The sequence below is a fragment of the Rhincodon typus genome, chromosome 8, assembly GCF_021869965.1.
Source record: "Rhincodon typus isolate 14 chromosome 8, sRhiTyp1.1, whole genome shotgun sequence".
NCBI classification, from domain to species: Eukaryota; Metazoa; Chordata; class Chondrichthyes; order Orectolobiformes; family Rhincodontidae; genus Rhincodon; species Rhincodon typus.
Window position 1 is genome coordinate 47,593,051 of NC_063339.1, and position 19,713 is coordinate 47,612,763.

General features: G+C 40.5%; 2 protein-coding genes across 3 annotated transcripts in view; one reads left to right on the forward strand and one right to left on the reverse strand.

Annotated features, from left to right (window-relative positions):
- Nucleotides 1-4,609, forward strand: part of LOC109931774 (jnk1/mapk8 associated membrane protein) — a 17,427-nt gene extending 12,818 nt beyond the window's left edge. For both annotated transcript variants that reach the window (XM_020531038.2, XM_020531037.2), the window contains 3 exons: nt 476-657; nt 3,702-3,778; nt 4,199-4,609. In XM_020531038.2, the coding sequence (XP_020386627.1) occupies nt 476-657; nt 3,702-3,778; nt 4,199-4,417 (478 nt within the window). In that variant the 3' untranslated portion in view covers nt 4,418-4,609. The remainder of the gene's footprint in view (nt 1-475; nt 658-3,701; nt 3,779-4,198) is intronic.
- The window catches only part of ccdc175 (coiled-coil domain containing 175), a 76,328-nt gene continuing 61,190 nt past the window's right edge, over nt 4,576-19,713 (reverse strand). The window contains exons 15-21 of the mRNA XM_048600120.1: nt 12,587-12,666; nt 8,228-8,380; nt 7,755-7,857; nt 5,655-5,698; nt 5,426-5,579; nt 5,279-5,340; nt 4,576-4,687 (exon numbers count right to left, since the gene is read on the reverse strand). Of these exons, the coding sequence (XP_048456077.1) occupies nt 5,294-5,340; nt 5,426-5,579; nt 5,655-5,698; nt 7,755-7,857; nt 8,228-8,380; nt 12,587-12,666 (581 nt within the window). The 3' untranslated portion in view covers nt 4,576-4,687; nt 5,279-5,293. The remainder of the gene's footprint in view (nt 4,688-5,278; nt 5,341-5,425; nt 5,580-5,654; nt 5,699-7,754; nt 7,858-8,227; nt 8,381-12,586; nt 12,667-19,713) is intronic.

The following is a 19,713-nucleotide window of genomic DNA, read 5'->3' on the forward strand; positions in this document are numbered from 1 at the left end:
CTGCTCCAGAGGTGTGTAATAACATCTCTGAACAAGTTGATTAGAAAATATTTATGAAGAGATATTCTCCTTCAAGGATAGGTCTTTATTTAAAAAGCTAATTAGTTCATTTGTTTTTTTTTTCAAAAAATATTAAAAGCTACTTATTAAATCTCTATAGAGTGGCTGAGTTAGGAGCTTGTAGTGCTAACTGTGTAAATAAATGAGAACAAAGATCATTCCTGTACTATGCTTCACCAACTGCTTTGCTGAAATGGAACAGTAAATGACATATTTTTCCACTTGTATTAACAAAGAAAAATATACTGTTTTTTTGAGCATATGCTATGCCTTTGACAAGCTGATAGTTAAAAGTAGCGAGGGAATACACATGTTAAGTTGGAAACCAGTGTTTTGAAAATGGGAATCTCAATTTCACTGCTGTTCTTTTCTAGTGGTGTTTTTTTTGATGGTCAGTCTTTTTTTTTGTTTTCAGATACACTATTATCTTCATATACTATGCCTTTTGTCTGGTTTTTATGATGTTGCTTCGTCCACTCCTGGTTAAAAAGATTGCCTGTGGTCTTGGAAAATCTGATCGATTTAAAAGCATTTATGCAGCCCTATACTTCTTCCCAATTCTGACAGTACTTCAGGCGGTTGGTGGAGGCCTGCTTTGTAAGTACATTTTCATGTCTAGATGTTACCTTTGGATTTAGCTACAATGCAAAGCTTTTCTCACAAGGTTTTGCCACAACTTATTTGATTTCAGTGATTATCCAGCAGAATTTCATTTTTAAAGCTTTTTACAACATGTTTTGAGATTTACAGTATTTAATGAGCATCACTGACCTGTAAAGGAGTCTTGTTTGCTGTAAACAATTTTATGTTCTTTCATTACTGATTTCATATCACAAAAGACATTCTATAAGTCTATAACCAGAGTACGTTATCCCTTTTCCTTATCTTTAACTGTTGCTTGGTGTTCATTGTGAATAATTGTGCCATGCTTTTCCTTTTCCTCTGTTCGTTTCACATATTGTGTAACACCGTATCATTGCAATGCTTTAATTCCTATTTATCTGAATGCAACTAGCATCTGTCCAGCAAGGATTTAACCCTGGTTCCTTACTTTTTAGTATCTATCTCTTAATGACATCATCTATTAATATGGGAATCAATGACCACTTGTATGCTGTTATTTCCCACTTTGACTTTTCTGCGCCTCATTTGATTCCTTGACTGTATTGTGTTGCCAAACTGTTCGTTCGTCTAAAGGCCTAGCTTCTTCAAACTCACCATTGGAAAGACTGAAGTCATTGTCTTTCTTCCTTGCAATAAAATATACTCCTTTGCCACTGCTCAAACTGTTCAATATTGGCTTTGAGAATTTCCACTTTTATTTTTACAGTACCTCTAGTGTGCAAATGCATGGGTTAGTGTTCTCTGCAAAAGTTTCCCGACTCTGAGCTAGAGTTAGAGATATCGAAGAATGCTTCAGGACTTAACTTGATAGTTACCCAGGAAATGACCTACTAATTCCTGGGTAATGAACAGTTGCTTAGTAGTACAGAACTTAAACTGTATAAAAAGCTTTTGTCTTGCATTCATCAGAACTTGAAACATTATTTATACAGTATGAGAAGAAGGTGCTGCTTGGTTGGAATGTAGTTGGTATGGAAACGTAACAGGAACTAGTAACTGTCATTAGTTTGTTGAGACTTCAACTCAGACCAGACCGGTAGACTCTGATTGGTCAGTATGTTGCGTGGGGCTTACAACAGGGATCGGGAGTCTCCATAACCCTCCCATCAAAGAAAAAGGTGCAATGTATAGACCAATTCCTTTGGCCTACAAAGATCAGTGTCCTGTGAGACAATATATGTAGTTTCTGGTATGCACAAATGAATCCTGCTGCAAACCTGACCCATGACCTTCAGTTGATTATTGGTGTACTTCCTGGCAAAGTCAGAATTATTAAATAATTATGTCCACAGAATTATATTTAACATGGGGCATTTGCAAGCATGGGGCAGGTTGAGTAGCTGGCACACTGCCTGCTGTGGTTGGTCAGAGACATTTAATTTGATATCTGTCATTGAGCCATGTGGCCTACATATCTGGAATCATGCACTACAGGATTAACCTGTTGATAATCTTCTGAATAGGACACTGGCTATTTGCTCACCATATAAGTTTAATGTTACAATGGGGCATACCAAAACTATTCTGCATGATGATGGATATTGTGATCAAATCATCACTCTGCATAATGCACAAACTCATCAAAAGGCCTATGACTGTCATTTGTGCCATGGAGGGATTCGAACCGAACACACGTCAGAACATTATCCTGGGATTTTGGTTTATTCGTTTTGAATGACAGTATCAGAATACTACCTCCCTGTGAGTAGAGCAACAGGTGAAGTGAGCCATACTGTATGCTCCTTTACAGTGAACACAAGTAACATTCTTGAATAACAGGATGCTGCCATCAAGACAAAAAGACATTTTGCCTGCCATCAGACAACAGTAATATGGTGTATGAGTTTCACTGGTGGTGTGTTGACAGATATTTTCCATTGCAAGACCTTGACCAATCAGAGACTACCTGCTGGTCTGAGGTTATTCAGCTAACAACAGGGACTGTTAATTGTTAGTCATTGTGTCTGTATGCTTATCAGCTCCTCCTCCTTGTGCTGTATAAATTGGTGTTCCATTTCTAAATATGGTTTCTTGTATGTAAGATGAGTGTCAACTTTTTGTCTCAATTTAGCAATATTTAAGTCCTGGGTGACTATGTGACAGACCCCTCTCCCAAAATACCTCTTCACCCCTCTCCAGACCTGATCTCCTGGCTACCCATTCTGACCATGCTATGGTGCTCAAGCTCCCCCCTCCAGCCCAAATCCTCAACCACATTAACCGCAACTTCCCCTAGACAATGCCTGACCATCTTTCTTAACAATGTTGTCCTGACCTGAGCCACCTAACTCTAACCCACCTTGAGTCTCCAAACCCACTTAACTCACCCACACTTTAAATTGCAATTATGGCAGCCAGTACCTTAGAAAGGTGATGTGACCAGGTCCCTCCCCATTCACAACCGCTGTGATGAGCTCTTTGATTGAAGAGCAAGAAATTGTGGAGTGATGGTTGGATGGGTATAAGTTCAAATGAAAGTTCAATGTGATTATTGCTCCATAACTACAAGTCCTGTTCTTCTATTCGTTTTTGTTTTTGACCTCTTTATTTCATGGAACCCATAAAATTGCATTTGTGTCTTCCTAAAGTTTATATTTATTCTGCACATTTATGATCTCTGGAATTTAGGTGAGGCAATGGTGACTCTTTCTACTGTCTTCATCTAGGCTGCTCTTGACCACAGCTCCAAAAATAACTGCCCATCTTTCAAGGATCTTACATTTTAGCTCGTTAGAAGTTATGGTTAAACATGAGAAAGGGACACCTCTAAAAGATCAGTTGAAATTTTATCCCACATTTAAATTATTTCAGAGAGCTCTAGATTTCATCTAATGAGTTACCATTTACTTACACCGACATACGTGATTGCTTCAAATGTTTAATTGTACGCAATTTTAAAAATAAGTCAATCAATAATTTATTCTTTGTTTATATTTGCAAAATAAATTTAGTCAGCATTTTAATGTTAAGACATTGTAATGAGAAGCAATTAACTAATTTTTGGTTATTTGTTTTAGATTATGCTTTTCCATACATAATTCTAGTCTTGTCGTTAGTAACTTTGGCAGTATACATGTCTGCTTCAGAAATACAGGTAAGTCGGAATACTCATAACAAAACTATGAGAGAACCTTTGTTAGAAAATTCTGGAATAATGTAGATTTAATGCTGTATAAACTGTCAATGCACCATAGTTTCGAAAACATTTAGTATTTAAATATTTTTAGCTAAATGTGTAATAGAAAATAGTACTGTGACTTAAAACTGATTATCTGCTGCAAAGTTTTTTGCAATATTTATTCAATTTGTGATAACTCGGTTTTAGGGAATCATGTGAATGATAAGTATGATCAGTTCTGCGCTGTTGGTGAAATCCTAAATTGGGGTGGTAGGGGTGTACAATGAAGGACCGTTTGAGGTGCGCATCAAATGTAATGTTATGTTGTTTTGTAACAGCAACAGGGAATAAATAAAATTTTAAAAATAACTAATAAAACGTGTTCTTCATTTATAGACATACAAGGATCTGATCACCAAAAAGAAGAGACTGGTTGTTCTGTTTAGTCATTGGATGTTGCATGCCTATGGAATAATCTCAATTTCAAGATTAGATAAACTGGATCAAGATCTGCCTCTGCTGGCTTTAGTACCAACTCCAGCACTTTTCTACTTGTTAACTGCTAAATATACCGAGCCTTCAAAGATATTGTCGGAAGGTGGCAATGGACATTGAAAAAGAGCATGATACTGTAGAACAAGGGATGTTTGAAACAGATTCTAGCCGTTTGTGTAGGAATCTGTATGATTACAGTATACTTACAATTGCTTGTTCAGTTGATGTGCTGTCTGCTTTATTTATATTAAATGTATATAAAGTTCTATTCACGTGCTTTGATTAAAATAGCATTAAAATGCAGATAAGAAACTTTTATTTCAATAAGTTGAATACATCTCATAACTTCAGTGGATTATATAAAGTATAGATTTCAGCTTCCTTGTCATCCTGTGGGGGAAAATATAAATGGTGAATCTTTTGCAATGATGCAACGTCCAAACCTAATCAACATTCATTTTCATTACTGCGTTTCTAAGCTTTAGCTAATGACAGTGCATTGGAAGATGTTTTTTGATCTCCCTGAACAGTGTGGTGGTAGGTCAGTTGAAAGGGACTGTCTAAATTGCCAATTGGTTAATTGGTTTTGAACTTCCTTCAGAAGCTGTCCATGGTTTTGTTGAATATTAAAATATAACCTATAAGTTGCCACACTAATAATCAGTCCACATATTTTCACTGTTATTCTTACCTATCCATTTTCTAATGGAGCTCCTCTGTCTATATCCATTTAGCTTTCTATCATGAAAGGTTTGGTATTAATTTTTTCTTACATGTAATTAAAACATTTAGATTTTAAATGCAAATACAGGAAGAAGTATATTTTTTGTAAATCTCGATAAATGCTTTAAACAAAAAGATCTGGAGAGACTCACAAAGAGAGACGTATGATATTGCTGGTTAAAAGTCACTAAATATTTTTCAAAACACATGGAATTCAAATTAAAATGTTATTAATGTGACTTAATGATATTTTCTTACCTATATAATGTTAAGTCATTGAGGTGATGTGATTTGTTTCATCATGCATCTTCCCTTTTCTTCTGTGATTCAAAGATAAAATAAAATTTAAAATACGTTTAATCCAACTAAGAAAGTAATTTTAATCAAAGTCCAAATATAGCCTACCAGTAGGATGTGTGGCTCCCACAAAGGATTGCAATTTACTTAAGTACTGTTTTAGCTGATTACTAATATAGCCAACTGTTTGTATTCTGTGGTAGATTTTCCGCATCAGTTCCTGTATTGTATTTAGTACATCCTGTTCACATTCTAAAGACTCCTGCAAAAGAATCATTTGTGAATTCTGTGATAAATATATGCATAAATACAAGTAAAAATCTTTGTTACTCACTACCTTTTGGACACTAGCATCCAATGACCAGCTATTCAGAAGATTATCTAAAAACAAGGGAAAAATAGTATTACATTGCTAGTGTGTGTTAATTGATGTATATTATTCCTGGTAGAATTAAGTGTAGGTAGTCTTTCAGATAATGACAGGATAGTGCATGCATACTGTTTGCGCTGTCAGTATGAACAATAATGACCAAATTATAGATGCCTTTTGCTTGAGATTGGTACGTAAATATAAAAGAGGAAAAGATGACAAAAAAGCTTAAGCATTTAAATTCTAGAACATGTATTGATTTATGAACACAAATTGAAATATTTTAGGAAACTCAAATCTATTTCAAAGTTGGAAAAAAGTTTAACTTGCCATGTGTTAAACAATATGATTTGAATACGAAGGCTGACGTTTCGGGTCCAGACCCTTCTTCAGAAATGGGGGAGGGGAAGGGGGTTCTGAAATAAATAGGGAGAGGGGGGAGGCGGATAGAAGATGGATAAAGGAGACAGACAGGTCAAAGAGGCGGGGCTGGAGCCAGTAAAAGGTGAGTGTAGATGGGGAGTTAAGGAGGACAGGTTAGGGAGGCAGAGACAAGCTGGGCTGGTTTTGGGATGCGGCAGAGGGAGGGGAGATTTTGAAGCTTGTGAAGTCCACATTGATACCATTGGGCTGCAGGGTTCCCAAGCGGAATATGAGTTGCTGTTCCTGCAACCTTCGGGTGGCATCGTTGTGGCACTGCAGGAGGCCCAGGATGGACATGTCGTCTGAGGAATGGGAGGGGGAATTGAATTGGTTCGCGACTGGGAGGTGCAGTTGTTTAGTGCGAACCAAGTGTAGGTGTTCTGCAAAGCGGTCCCCAAGCCTCCGCTTGGTTTCCCCAATATAGAGGAGGCCACAATGGGAACAGTGGATGCAGTATACCACATTAGCAGATGTGCAGGTGAACATCTGCTTGATGTGGAAAGTCTTCTTAGGGCCTGGGATGGGGGTGAGGGGGGAGGTGTAGCACTTCCTGCGGTTGCAGGGAAAAGTGCCGGGTGTGGTGGGGCTGGAGGGGAGTGTGGAGCGGACAAGGGAGTCACGGAGAGAGTGGTCCCTCCTGAAAGCGGATAAGGGTGGGGAGGGAAAAATGTCTTTGGTGGTGGGGTCGGATTGCAGATGGCAGAAGTGTCGGAAGATCCAGAGGTTGGTGGGGTGGTACATGAGGATGAGGGGGATTCTATTTTGGTTGTTATTGGGGGGAGGGGGTGTGAGGGATGAGTTGCGGGAAATGCGGGAGACGCGGTCGAGGGCATTCTCGACCACTGAGTGGGGGAAGTTGCGGTCCTTGAAAAACGAGGACATCCGAGATGTACGGGAGTGGAATCCCTCATCCTGGGAGCAGATGTGGTGGAGGCGAAGGAATTGCGAATACGGGATGGCATTTTTGCAGGAAGGTGGGTGAACGCTCGGTTCGCAATAAACAACTGCACCTCCCAGTCGCGAATCATTTCAACTCCCCCTCCCATTCCTCAGACGACTTCACAAGCTTCAAAATCTCCCCTCCCCCTACCCCATCCCAAAACCAGCCCAGCTTGTCCCCACCTCCCTAACCTGTCCTTCCTCCCACCTATCCCCTCCTCCCACCTCAAGCCCCACCCCCATCTCCTACCTACTAACGTCATTCTGCCCCCTTGACCTGTACGTCCTCCCTGGACTGACCTAACTCTCCACCTACACTCACCTTCACTGGCTCTATCCCCGCCTCTTTGACCTGTCTGTCTCCTCTCCACCTATCTTCTCCTCTATCCATCTTCTATCCGCCTCCCCCTCTCTCCCTGTTTATTTCAGAACCCCCTTCCCCTCCCCCATTTTTGAAGAAGGGTCTAGGCCGGAAACGTCAGCCTTCCTGCTTCTCTGATGCTGCCTGGCCTGCTGTGTTCGTCCAGCTCTACACCTTGTTATCTCAGATTCTCCAGCCTCTGCAGTTCCTACAATCTCTGATTTGAATAAGAACTGACTATAAACTGTAACAATTAAGAGATCTGATGTTTAAACATTGGAACCAAAAAAATTACAACATTGTGTTAACTTTTCAAGAAACAGTTTTGATTTCAGATGATGCACCATAGATGATTTGTAGTTCACTATCCTGTTGGTTCTTTGCTGTGTTTTGCTTTTCTCCATCTTCATTGAGTGAGGCAATGACTCTCACCAGTTGGAAGTTGCACTGTCAATGAAAGATAAGGAAATGTTAATTGAAATACATCGTTATTAATATGGAACAACTTCAATCCAATTAGAGGTGACTGAGTCCTGCACATTTTTGCAGCAAACTTGCTGGAAGTGATTAAGAATGGAAATCCAGACCTGATAGCTAAAATTTCTCAGCTAAAGGCACTGATAGTAACACCTGACTATCATAGCAGTTTTTTTAAATATTGTTGGTTGAGAAAGAGCATGTGCAAAAGTGAAGATGCTTTATTTTACTACATCACACAGAAACATTTCCTCCTTGAAGAAATTCTGCCATATAGATTGATACATGTATAGTAGTTTTCAATAGAAGACACTGCATTGCTAAATGATACTTTACTCACCAGTTTCAGTTTGCAGTTTTCTATCTCAACATGTTCAAGTCTTCTACTTGCTTCATATATATCTACCTCCATGAATTTTAATTGCTCAGCAGTACTTTTAACTTGGTGATAGAGGCTGTTTCGTATTGCAGCTAACAAACGCTTCAGTTGTTGCTGGTGAAAGAAATCAATGCAATTAATGTATTGTGGTATTGATATATTTGCTATTCTTCAATTATCCCAAAATTCACTTCACAAATGTGAAGGTCCAGCAGTTGTTGGATGTGAGAATTGATCATGGAATGGTGCGTTTGGGACTTCCTGAGCATCAAGTCCAACAATTTATTTCTATAACCAGTTCAATTTATGAATCACCAGTGAACAATGAAAATGGAAACAGAATGAGAAATAAAGGAAAAGAAAAATGCAGCGAACTTCTGGAGTGTACCTGTTCAAATGTTTCCTTCTTTGGTCTCCAGAATTGAGTAGTATAGGCTAAATCATAGATGAAACTGGACAGTACAACATGAAATATCTGGAAGGAGCTGAATTTGTCTTAACTGCATAAATCAACTAATTCCATAACAAAGGAGGGAGTCTCCTGGAATCAGAAATAGCACAGTGTGGAGCTGGAGGAACACAGCAGGCCAGGCAGCATCAGAGGAGCAGGAAAGTCGACGTTTCGATTCGGGTCCCTTCTTCAGAAATCTTTTAAACAAATTGGGATGGCCTGATTTTTCTTCAGTTTTGGTCAGGCTAGAGTACTGAACTAGAACAAATGTCATGCCCCCATTTGTCATAAATTACTGTTTTTGCTTTACATACTAATGATGGCTGGCACAAGAAACTTGCCAATATTTTCGAGCAAGCTCTTGTTATAGCTTTTTTACCTAACTAGAATAAATGGTTGGCCATTAACTGATAAATTTGAATGATATTCAGTACACATTCTCATTTGCTGTTCATTACATACTTAATATTTTATATTTGTTTCTTTTAGCTAATTTTTATATTCTGTTATGTAACTTGCTCAAAGTTCTTTAAAATAAACCTATCTATTTTGAAGTGAGGATTAAGATCAAAAGAAGGCTAAGTTTCAAAGTATTTATAACTGACTTAGTCAATGTATAGATTTGGTGTTGCATAGTTTGTCCAATATCAGGTGTCAAGATTTCCATGTGGGTTATCCTGAGCTGCTCCTATAATTTCAGCAGCGGGAGTTTGTATTTACTGCTTTTCTGACATGTCTGCACTGACGATAGGTTCAGCTAGGAAAACACCCTCAAATTCTTAGCCGTTGAGATCTGTAAATTGTCTGCTAAATTACCACGCTAAATTACCAACCTTCATCCTGTCTAAAACTCATTGCATCTGACTAGATGAAGTACAGCACCCTTTGGACCAACTTTCATTTTTACAACTCTTCTGGAAGGATTTTTGTTTGTAATAATTCTCAGCTTCTGGTTTTGTTCATGGTAGCAGTGTGTATTCTTTCACGTCATGCATCTAAATTATTACAAAATCTACCAATGACATGGTGAAGTCTTTGGTGCTGGTCATAAATTTGGATGTTTGATGATCTGTAGCCTGTTTTTCAAGGAAACTGCTAGGGGATTATTCAAATTGACTATGCCAAAAGCTTTCACAGCTCTGTAGACTGCAAATTCCTATTTGCTAACATCTGGGTACTTTTATTAAAATTGGGAGAGCTGCCTCATAGGTTGGTCAAATAACAATTTAGCATAGTGATACAGAAGCATGTCCGTAAGTTGCTGTATCTCAAAGAAAGTTGACATGCACAGAAAGCAAGCAATTAGGCAGATAAATGACATGTCAGGTTTTTTTATTGTCAAGAGATCAGCATTTGAGAAATTTAATTTATTCCAATTAAACAGGGTATTGATCAGGATACACCTGGAGTCCTATGCAGTTTTCATTATTTTCCTTAGAAGGAATACAATGAATGCTCTCTAGACTGGTTCCTGGTATGAAGGGACTAATCAATGAGCAGAGATTGAGTAGACTGGACCTGCGTTGACAGGGAAGATACTGAGAAAATGTTTCCTCTGGTTGGGGGATCTAGAACACAGAGTCATGCTCAGAATATGGATTGGTTGTTCAGCATTACAGTTCTTCATTCAGTTTGTTGGCATGGAGGTTTACTTGTGCTACTGGGCCAGTTTAAACTAGTATGATTGTGAGAATGGTATCCTGAATGTAGACATAGGAGACAAGCAAGAAAATTGGAAATAGTAAAAGAAGAAGCTAATATAGAAGTTCAAGAAATCAGGGGAAAGAGACAGTCATCAATGGAGTTGCTTGGTGATTAGTGGTATATACTTCAGCGCAAGGAATCGAATGAATAGGGCAGATGAGCTGAAGGCACTGACAGAATTGCAAGCATGTTATACCCGTTACTGACATGTCACTTAAGGAAGGGTAGGAATGACAATTCGTTTTTTGGACAGGACAGAATGGCTGATTCTTTTTTCTAAAAGGAAGGTGTTGCAATATTGGTTAAATATTGAGAAGGGATAATATGGCAGATCAAGCATTAACTATAAGCCCCATTGGTTGAATGGAGGAGCACAGCATGGTGGCTCGGTGGTTAGCACTGCTGCCTCACAGCATTAGGGACCCAGGTTCGATTCCAGGCTCAGGAGACTGCAGAGTTTGCACGTTCTCCCTCTGTCTGCATGGGTTTCCTCCTGGTGCTCTGGTTTCCTCCCACATCCAAAAATGTGTTGGTTAGGTGGATTGTCTATGATAAATTGCCCATTGTGTGCAGGCTAGGTGGATGAGTCATGGAAAATGCAGGGTGACAGGGATAGGGTAGGGGGGTGGGTTTGAGTGGGATGCTCTTTGGAGGGTCAGTATGGACTTGATGGACCAAATAGCCTGCTTCCACTCTGTAGGGATTTGATGAAAAGAATTGGTCATTACACTGCTGGGAGTATACACTACAAATGTCCAAACATTTAAAAAACCAATGAGCAAATTGTTAAAAAGATAGAAACGAATGGGCAGTAAATACAGGGGAGTTCTTAAAATATATTCAGCAAAGCTCTTTAGCCCGTACATGGCAAGACCAATGAGGCAAATGGCACATCTGGTCTTGGTTTTTAGGAGTTGACTTGGGGTAGGTTAAAGGGATATCATAGAATCATAGAATCCCTACAGTGTGGAAACAGGCCCTTCGGCCCAACCAGTCCACACCGAACCACAAAGCATCCCACCCAGACCCACCCTGCTATAACCCACCTAATCTACACATCCCTGAACACTACGGGCAATTTAACGTGGCCAATCCACCTAGCATGCACATCTTTGGACTGTGGGAGGAAACCGGAGCAACTGGAGGAAACCCACGCAAACACGGGGAGAACGTGCAAACTCCACACAGACAGTCACCCGAGGGTGGAATCGAACCCGGGTCCCTGGCACTGTGAGGCAGGAGTGCTAACCACTGAGTCACCGTGCGGCCCCAAATGAGAGAACTAAATATCAATGAGAAAGCATATTAGTCATAATGATAATTCAGTTAGATTGAGAGTAGTTATGGAAAAGACTAAGATTAAAAATAAAAGTTTTAAATTGAGGAAAGAACAATTTCATTATACTAAGATGTGGACTTGACAGAACTACTTGGAGGCAAATCAGTAGTCAGAGCTGTGGACTGTATTTGGGGGTGGGGGGAAGCTAAAGAGGGTTAACAATAAATGTGTTCTCAAAATATAAAATGGCTTGACAGCAACAGGATGGAAAGTTGCATCGATGGTGCTATAAAGTGGCATTTGGTCATCAGTTGACTGCTCACTATTTCTCAGTTTGAGTTTGAACAAGTCTACTTAGTGTTAAAGACTATTACAGCCTTAGTCCAAATATGGGTAGAAGAGATAAATTACAGATGTGTGATTACCACTGACATCAAGGAAACCTGTCAAGTTGAAGCCAATAGGGTTGAATGTAAGAACTTTCTATTGGCTTCAGCCATAGCTAGCACAAAGGATGCTGCTTATATTTCTCGAAGGCTGAACATTTTAACCCAAGCATATCAATGTAGGAATCTCAGGACAGTGCATTTGGTTCGACTATCCTTAGCTGCTTTATCAATAACCTTCCCTCTAACCTAAGTAGATATGCTTGATGATGACTGAACTGCTGTGTTCACTTTCATTAACAATGCTTCAAATAATTAGTACTGGTGAAACTGTTTGTTTACTGTGACTTGATGATTCTCAGGCTGCAGAATCATTCCAGACAAAAGACTCTAAATTTAAATTATTATATAAATAGGCACATAACTAATATTACAATAACAAAGGTTTAAGTTAACTGCACATTTTCAATGTTACTCAACAGTTGTAATATGAAAGTTACCTTAGATGAAAGGATCATTTCAGTTTTTGTCTTTATCCGAGTAATTGCATTATCAAGTTCATTTTTCTCATTTTTTTGAACTGTAAAATGATGAAGTCATGTTTAGTTGTAATATTTAATGGCTCGAATCAAACCTTCATTTCAAGTTCTGGTTAAATATGCTAATTTATGCTCTAACTTGACAAGAATGTTATTTTCCATGTTATATTTTCCTCTACACAGTATGGATACAATATAATTCTTAGTGTATGGGATTTATGGAAGTACAAAATTCATTCTCTATTTCTGGCTGTCTATTGCAGTCTATGAACACCTCACACTTCTAAGATTTTGAATATGAAGTTTTTATTGAAACCATTTGTAAACTCAGTTTGGTTAGTGATTCCTCAAGAGGTCATTATATTAAAACAGGTAACATGTATAAACAAGATTTGAAAAGAAAATCAAAGAAAATAATTTTCCATATTCTGTAAAAACCAGTACAAGAAACCCCTCCTCCACGACCTCCAAAAGCTTCTTAATATAAGCAATTCATTTTGCGAAACAACCTGACAACTGTATAAATACAAGCCCATCTTAACTTCATGGGTGACATAGTGGTTCAGTGGTTAGTGCTGCTGCCACACAGTGTCAGGGACCCAGGTTCAATTCCAGCCTTGGGTGACTGTGTGGAGTTCGTGCATTTCCCCCACAGTCCAAAGAGGTGCAGGTTAGGTGGATTAGCCATGGTAAATGCAAGGTATGGAACTAGATGGGATGCTCTTCTGAGGGCTAGTGTGGGCTTGATGGACTGAATGGCCTGTTTCCACACTGTAGGGATTCTATGAAATAAGTTTAAGGATAATCTGAAGAGTGTCTACTAGTATATTGAGAGCAACTAGAGAGAGTAGGCCGTCCCTTAAAGATCAAAGAGGTTGTCTTTGTGTTGAGCCTCAAGAGATGAAAGAGATATTAAATGAATATTTTGCATCAGATTTTACTGTGGAGAAAAGAAATGGAGGCTAGAGAACTCAGGGAGATAAATATTGATGTTTTGAAAACAGTTTACATTACAGGAGAGGAAGTGTGGAAGTTTTGGAAAATATAAAGACGGATAAATCTCCAGGACCTTATCTAGTGTAACCCAGGACTTTGTGGGAAATTAGGAAGGAAAGTGTAGGGCCCCTTGCAGAAATATTTGTATCATCTATCTCTAATTCAGTGGCGGGAGTGGTGAGAGCGCAAGCTGGGGGCAGCTGGGTAAGTGAACTATTATATTCAGGCAGTGGTTAAACCCGAAACACTACACATGTAGTGTCTCCCACTCATCCTCCTCCTCTAACCAAAAAAAAAAGACTGTGTGGAGGGTCGGTCAAGTAAGCTTTTTTTCCTTTATTTCTTTTGGCAATCTAGAGTAGAGGGAATGAAAGCTAGGGCAGTTGCATGCTCCTCTAGTAGGATGTGGGAGGTAAGGGCCACTACTAGTGTCCCTTCTGACTTCACCTGCAAGAAGTGCACCCAACTCCAGATCCTCACAAACCACGTTAGGGAACTGGAGCTGGATGAACTCCGGATCATTCGGGAGGCTGAGGGTATGATAGATAAAGAGTTATAGGGAGGTTGTCACACCCAAGTTACAGGATAAAGGTAGCTGGGTGACTGTCAGGAGGGGGAAAGGGAATAAGCAGACAGTGCAGGGATCCCCTGTGGCTGTTCCCCTCAATAATAAGTATACCGCTTTGATAAGTATACTGTTGGAGGGGGGACCTACCAGGGGAAAGCCATAGTGGCCAGGTCTCTGGCACTGAGCCTGGCTCTGTGGCTCAGAAGGGAAGGGGGGAGAATAGGAGGGCGATAGTGATAGGAGATTAAATGGTTAGAGGAACAGACAGGAGATTCTGTGGTCCCAAGCGAGACTCCGGATGGTATGTTGCCTCCCGGGTGCCAGGGTCAGGGATGTCTTGGATCGACTCAACAGGATTCCTAAGGGGGATGGAGAGCAGCCAGAAGTTGTGGTACACATCGGTAACAATGATATAGCTAGGAAAAGGGATGAGGACCTGAAAAGTAAATATAGGGAGTTAGGTTGAAAGCTAAAAGGCAGGACAAACAGAGTAGTAACCTTAGGATTACTACTGGTGTCATGGGCTAGTGAGGCTAGGAATAGACAGCAAATGCAGCTGAACACGTGGCTACAGAGCTAGTATAGGAGGGAGGGCTTCAGATATGTGGATCATTGGGATACCTTTTGGGGAAGATGGGACTTGTGAAAGATAGACGGGTTGCACCTGAACTGGAGGGGCACCAATATCCTGGGTGGGAGGTTTGCTAGAGCTCTTCGGGAGGGTTTAAACTAGTTTGGCAGGGGGATGGGAACCAGAGCTATGGATCAGAGGATGGGGTAGCTGCTGTACAGGCAGATACAGCATGCAGAGAGTCTGTGAGGAAGGATAGACAGTTGATAGGGCAAAGTTACAATTAGTGCAATGGGTTGAAGTGTATCTATTTTAATGCAAGAAGTGTTAGGAATAAGGGTGACAAACATAGAGTATGGATCAGTACTTCGAGCTATGCTGCTGTGGCCATTATGGAGACTTAGATATCACAGGGGCAGGAATGGTTGTTGGACATTCCAGGATTTAGATGTTTCAAAAGAAATGGGGGTGGGGGGATGGGGGTGTAGGTAAAAGAGGTGGGGGAGTGGCATTGCTAATTAGGGATGGTATCACAGCTGCAGAAAGGGAGGTCATTGAGGAGGGTTTGTCTACTGAGTCAGTATGGGTGGAAGTCAGAAACAGGAAGGGAGCAGTCACTCTATTGGGAGTTTTCTATAGAAAACGGTGTCAGGAATGATTTCTGACTCAATATGTAGATAGGCCGACTAAAGGGGAGGCCATATTGGATTTGGTGTTTGGCAACGAACCAGCCCAGGTGTCAGATCTCTCGGTGGGAGAACATTTTGGTGACCTTTACTATAGTCATGGAGAAGGATAGCAGATGGTATGTGAAAGTATTTAATTGGGGGAGGGGGAATTACAATGCTATTGGACAAGAACTGCGGAGCATAAATTGGGAACAGATGTTCTCAGGAAAATGCATGACAGAAATGTGGAGGTTGTTTAGGGAGCACTTGTTATAAATACTGGATAGGTTTGTCCCACCTTGGCAAGGAATGGATGGTAAAGTGAAGGAACCTTGGATGACAAGACATATGGAACATCTATTCAAGAGGAAGAAGGAAGCTTACTTAAGGTTGAGGAAGCAAGGATCAGACAGAGCTCTAGAGGGCTACAGGTAGCCAGGAAGGCACCGAAGAATTTTTTTTTAATTCGTTAATGGGATGAGGACGTTGCTGGCTAGGCAGCATTCCTAATTGCCCAGAGGGCAGTTCAGAGTCAACCACATTGCTGTGGTTCTGAAGTCACATGTAGGCCAGACCAGTTAAGGATGGCAGTTTCCTTCCCTAAAGGACATTAGTGAACCAGATGGGTTTTTCCGACAATCAACAACGGATTCATGGTCATCATTAGACTCTTAATTCCAGATATTTATTGAATTCAAATTCCACCATCTGCTGTGGTAGGATTTGAACCCAGGTCCCCAGAATATTATCTGGGTCTCTGGATTAACAGTCTCCAGCAATAATACCACTAGGCCATTGCCTCCCCTAGAATTAGGAGAGTTAGAAGGGGGTATGAAAAAGCCTTGACGGATAGGATTAAGGAAAACCCGAAGGCGTTCTATACTTATGTGAGGAACAAGAGGATCGCCAGAGCGAGGGGAGGGCCGATCAGGGACAGTGGAGAGAACTTGTGCGCGGACTAGGAGGAGGTAGAAGAGGTCCTTAGTGAATACTTTGCTTCAGTATTCACCAGTGAGAGGGACCTTGACATTTGTGAGGACAGCGTGAAGCAGGCTGATATACTTCAGGTCATGCCTCACAAGCCTTATTGAATTCTTTCAGGATGTGACAAAACACATTGATGAAGGTAGATCAGTGGATGTGGTGTATATTGATTTTAGAAGGCATTTGATAAGCTTCCCCATGGTAGGCTAATTTAGAAAGTAAGGAGGCATGGGATTCAGGGAAATTTGGCTGTCTGAATACAGAATTGGCTGTCCAAGAGAAGACAGAGGGTGGTAGTAGATGGAAAGTATTCAGCCTGGAGCTCGGTGACCATGGTGTTCCGCATGGATCTGTTCTGGGACCTCTGCTCTTTGTGATCTTTATAACTGACTTGGATGAGGAAGTGTAAGGGTGGGTTAGTAAGTTTGCTGATGACATGAAGGTTGGTGGAGTTGTGGATAGTGTGAAGGGCTGTTGTAGGTTGCAACGGGACATTGACAGGATGCAGAGCTGGGCAAAGAAGTGGCAGATGGAATTCAACCTGGAAAACTGTGAAGTGATTCATTTTGGAGGGTTGAATTTGAATGCAGAATACAGGGTCAATGGCAGGATTCTCGGCAGTATGGAGGAACAGAGGGATCTCGGGGTCCACGTCCATAGATCCCTCAAAGTTGCTACCCAAGTTGATAGGGTTGTTAAGAAGGCTTTCATTGGCAGGGGAATTAAGTTTAAGAGCTGCAAGGTTATGCTGCAGCTCTATAAAATGCTGATTAGACCACACTTGGAATATTGTGTTCAGTTCTGGTCACCTCATTATAGGAGGGATGTGGAAGCTTTAGAGAGGGTGCAGAGATTTACCAGGATGCTGCCTGGACTGAAGGGCAGGTCTTATGAGGAAAAGTTGAGGGAGCTAGGGCTTTTCTCATTGGAGTGAAGAAAGATGAGAGGTGACGTGATAGAAGTGTACAAGATGATGAGAAGCATAGATAGAGTGGACACCCAGAGACTTTTTCCCAGGGTGGAAATGACTATTACGAGGGGGCATAAATTTTAAGGTGATTGGAGGACTGTATAGGGGAGATGTCAGAGGTAGGTTCTTTATGCAGGGAGTGGTGGGTGCATGGAATGCGCTGCCGGCAGTGGTGGTGGAGTCAGATATATCAGGGACATTTATGTGACTATTGGATAGGCACATGGATGATAGTAAAATGTAGAGTATGCAGGGTAGTTTGATCTTAGAGTAGGATAATAGGTCAGCACAACATCGTGGGCCGAAGGGCCTGTACTGTGCTATACTGTTCTATGTTCTATAAATATGGGCGAGGTGTCGAATGACTGGAGAGTGGCTAATATTGTGCCTTTGTTTAAGAAGGGATGTAAGGATAAGCCTGGGAATTGTAGAACTGTGAGTCTAACTTTTGGTGGTGCGTAAGTTGTTGGAAGTGATTCTGAAAGATAGGATTTATATGCACTTGGAGAGGCAAGGAATGATTAGGGATGGTCAGCATGCTTTTATGCAAGGGAAGTAGTCTCTCTCAAACTTGATTAATTTTCTTTGAGGAAGTAACCAAGAAGATTGATGAGCACAGAGTGGTAAACATTAGTAAAGCCTTTGACAAGGTTCCACATGGTAGACTAATTAGCAAAGTTAGATCACATAGGATTCAGGGTGAGCTTGCCATTTGGATACAAATTGGCTTAATGGCAGGAGAGAGAGTGTGATGGTGGAGGGTTGTCTTTCTGATTGGAGGTCTGCGACTAGTGGTGTTCCACAAGGATCGGTACTGGGTCCACTTCTGTTTGTAATTTCTATAAATGATTTAGATGAGAATATTGAAGGCATGGTAAGTTTATAAATGACACAAAGATTGGTAGTATAGCAGACAGTGAAGAAGGTTATCTAAAATTACAAGATAGATCTTGATCAACTGGGTTTATGGGCTGAAGCGTAGCAAATGAAGTTTAATTTGGATACATGTGAGATATTGCATTTTGGTAAAACAAACAAAGGTAAGACTTATACAATTAAAAGTAGGTCCTTGGTCAGTGTTGTAGAACATAGACACCTAGGGGTTCAGGTACATAATTCTTTGAAGTTTGCATCACATATAGATAGGGTGGTTAAGAAGGTGTTTAGCATGCTTGCCTTCATTGCTCAGACATTTGAGTGTAGGAGTTCAGACATCATATTAAGGATGTAAAGGACTTCTGGAGTATAGTGTCCAGTTCTGTCTCCCTGTTATAGGAAAGAAATTACTAAGCTGGAGAAGTTTCAGGAGAGGTTTACTAGGATGTTGCTGGGACTGGAGGATTGAGTATAAGGAGAGGCTGGATTGGCTGGGACTTTTTTCACTGGAGCGTAAGAGCTTGAGAAATGACCTTATAGAGGTTTATAAAGTAATGAGGGGTATAAATAAGGTGGCAGATGTCTTTTACCTAGGGTGGGAGATTTCTACACCAGGGGGCATATTTTTAAGGTGAGAGGAGAAAGATTTAAAAAAGACACAGGGGGCAATTTCTTTACACAGAGTGGTTTGTGCGTGGAATGAACTTCCAGAGGAAGTGCTGGATGAGGGTCCAGTTACAACATTTAACAGACATTTAGATATGTACATGTGTAAGAAATGGTGAAAGAATCATCCAAAGACAGCCTTTACTTAGAATTTACAGAGTGAAACATTACAGATAAATATTTACTGACTCCACTAAACTCACATCAGTGTCATTGTGTGCGTGTTCAACTAACTATTCAATCAATGCTCTCTACCTGTTTGTACCTAATTTCAACTGATTAATTCATACCCTTGGAAAAGTGATGAGCCACCTTCTTGAATCATTGCAGTCCATGTGGCGAAGAACTATATACAGAACTGTTAGCTCAAGAGTTCTATGATTTTCATCCAGTAACTACAGGAATGAAGATACACTGCAGTCAGGATGGTGTATGACTTCAAAGGGAAATTACCTGCTGCCCTTATTCTTATAGGGATAAGAGTTTGAGGGTTTGGAACATGTTATTGAAGTAGCCTTGGAAATTCACTGCATTGTGTCTAATGCATGGGGTATGAGTATAAAAATAGGCATGTTCTTGGGATTGTGTGCAGTTTTGACCTCCCTACTGAGGGATACACTTGTATTGGAAGCAATTCACAGAAAGTTCATTACGTTGATTCCTGGGATGAAATGATTACCTTATGGGGAATGATTGAGTAGGTTGGGTTGCATTAATTGGAGTTTTGAGGAAGCAGAGGTGATTTTAGTGAAACATGCAAGGTTCTGAGGGGGCTTGGCAGGACAGATG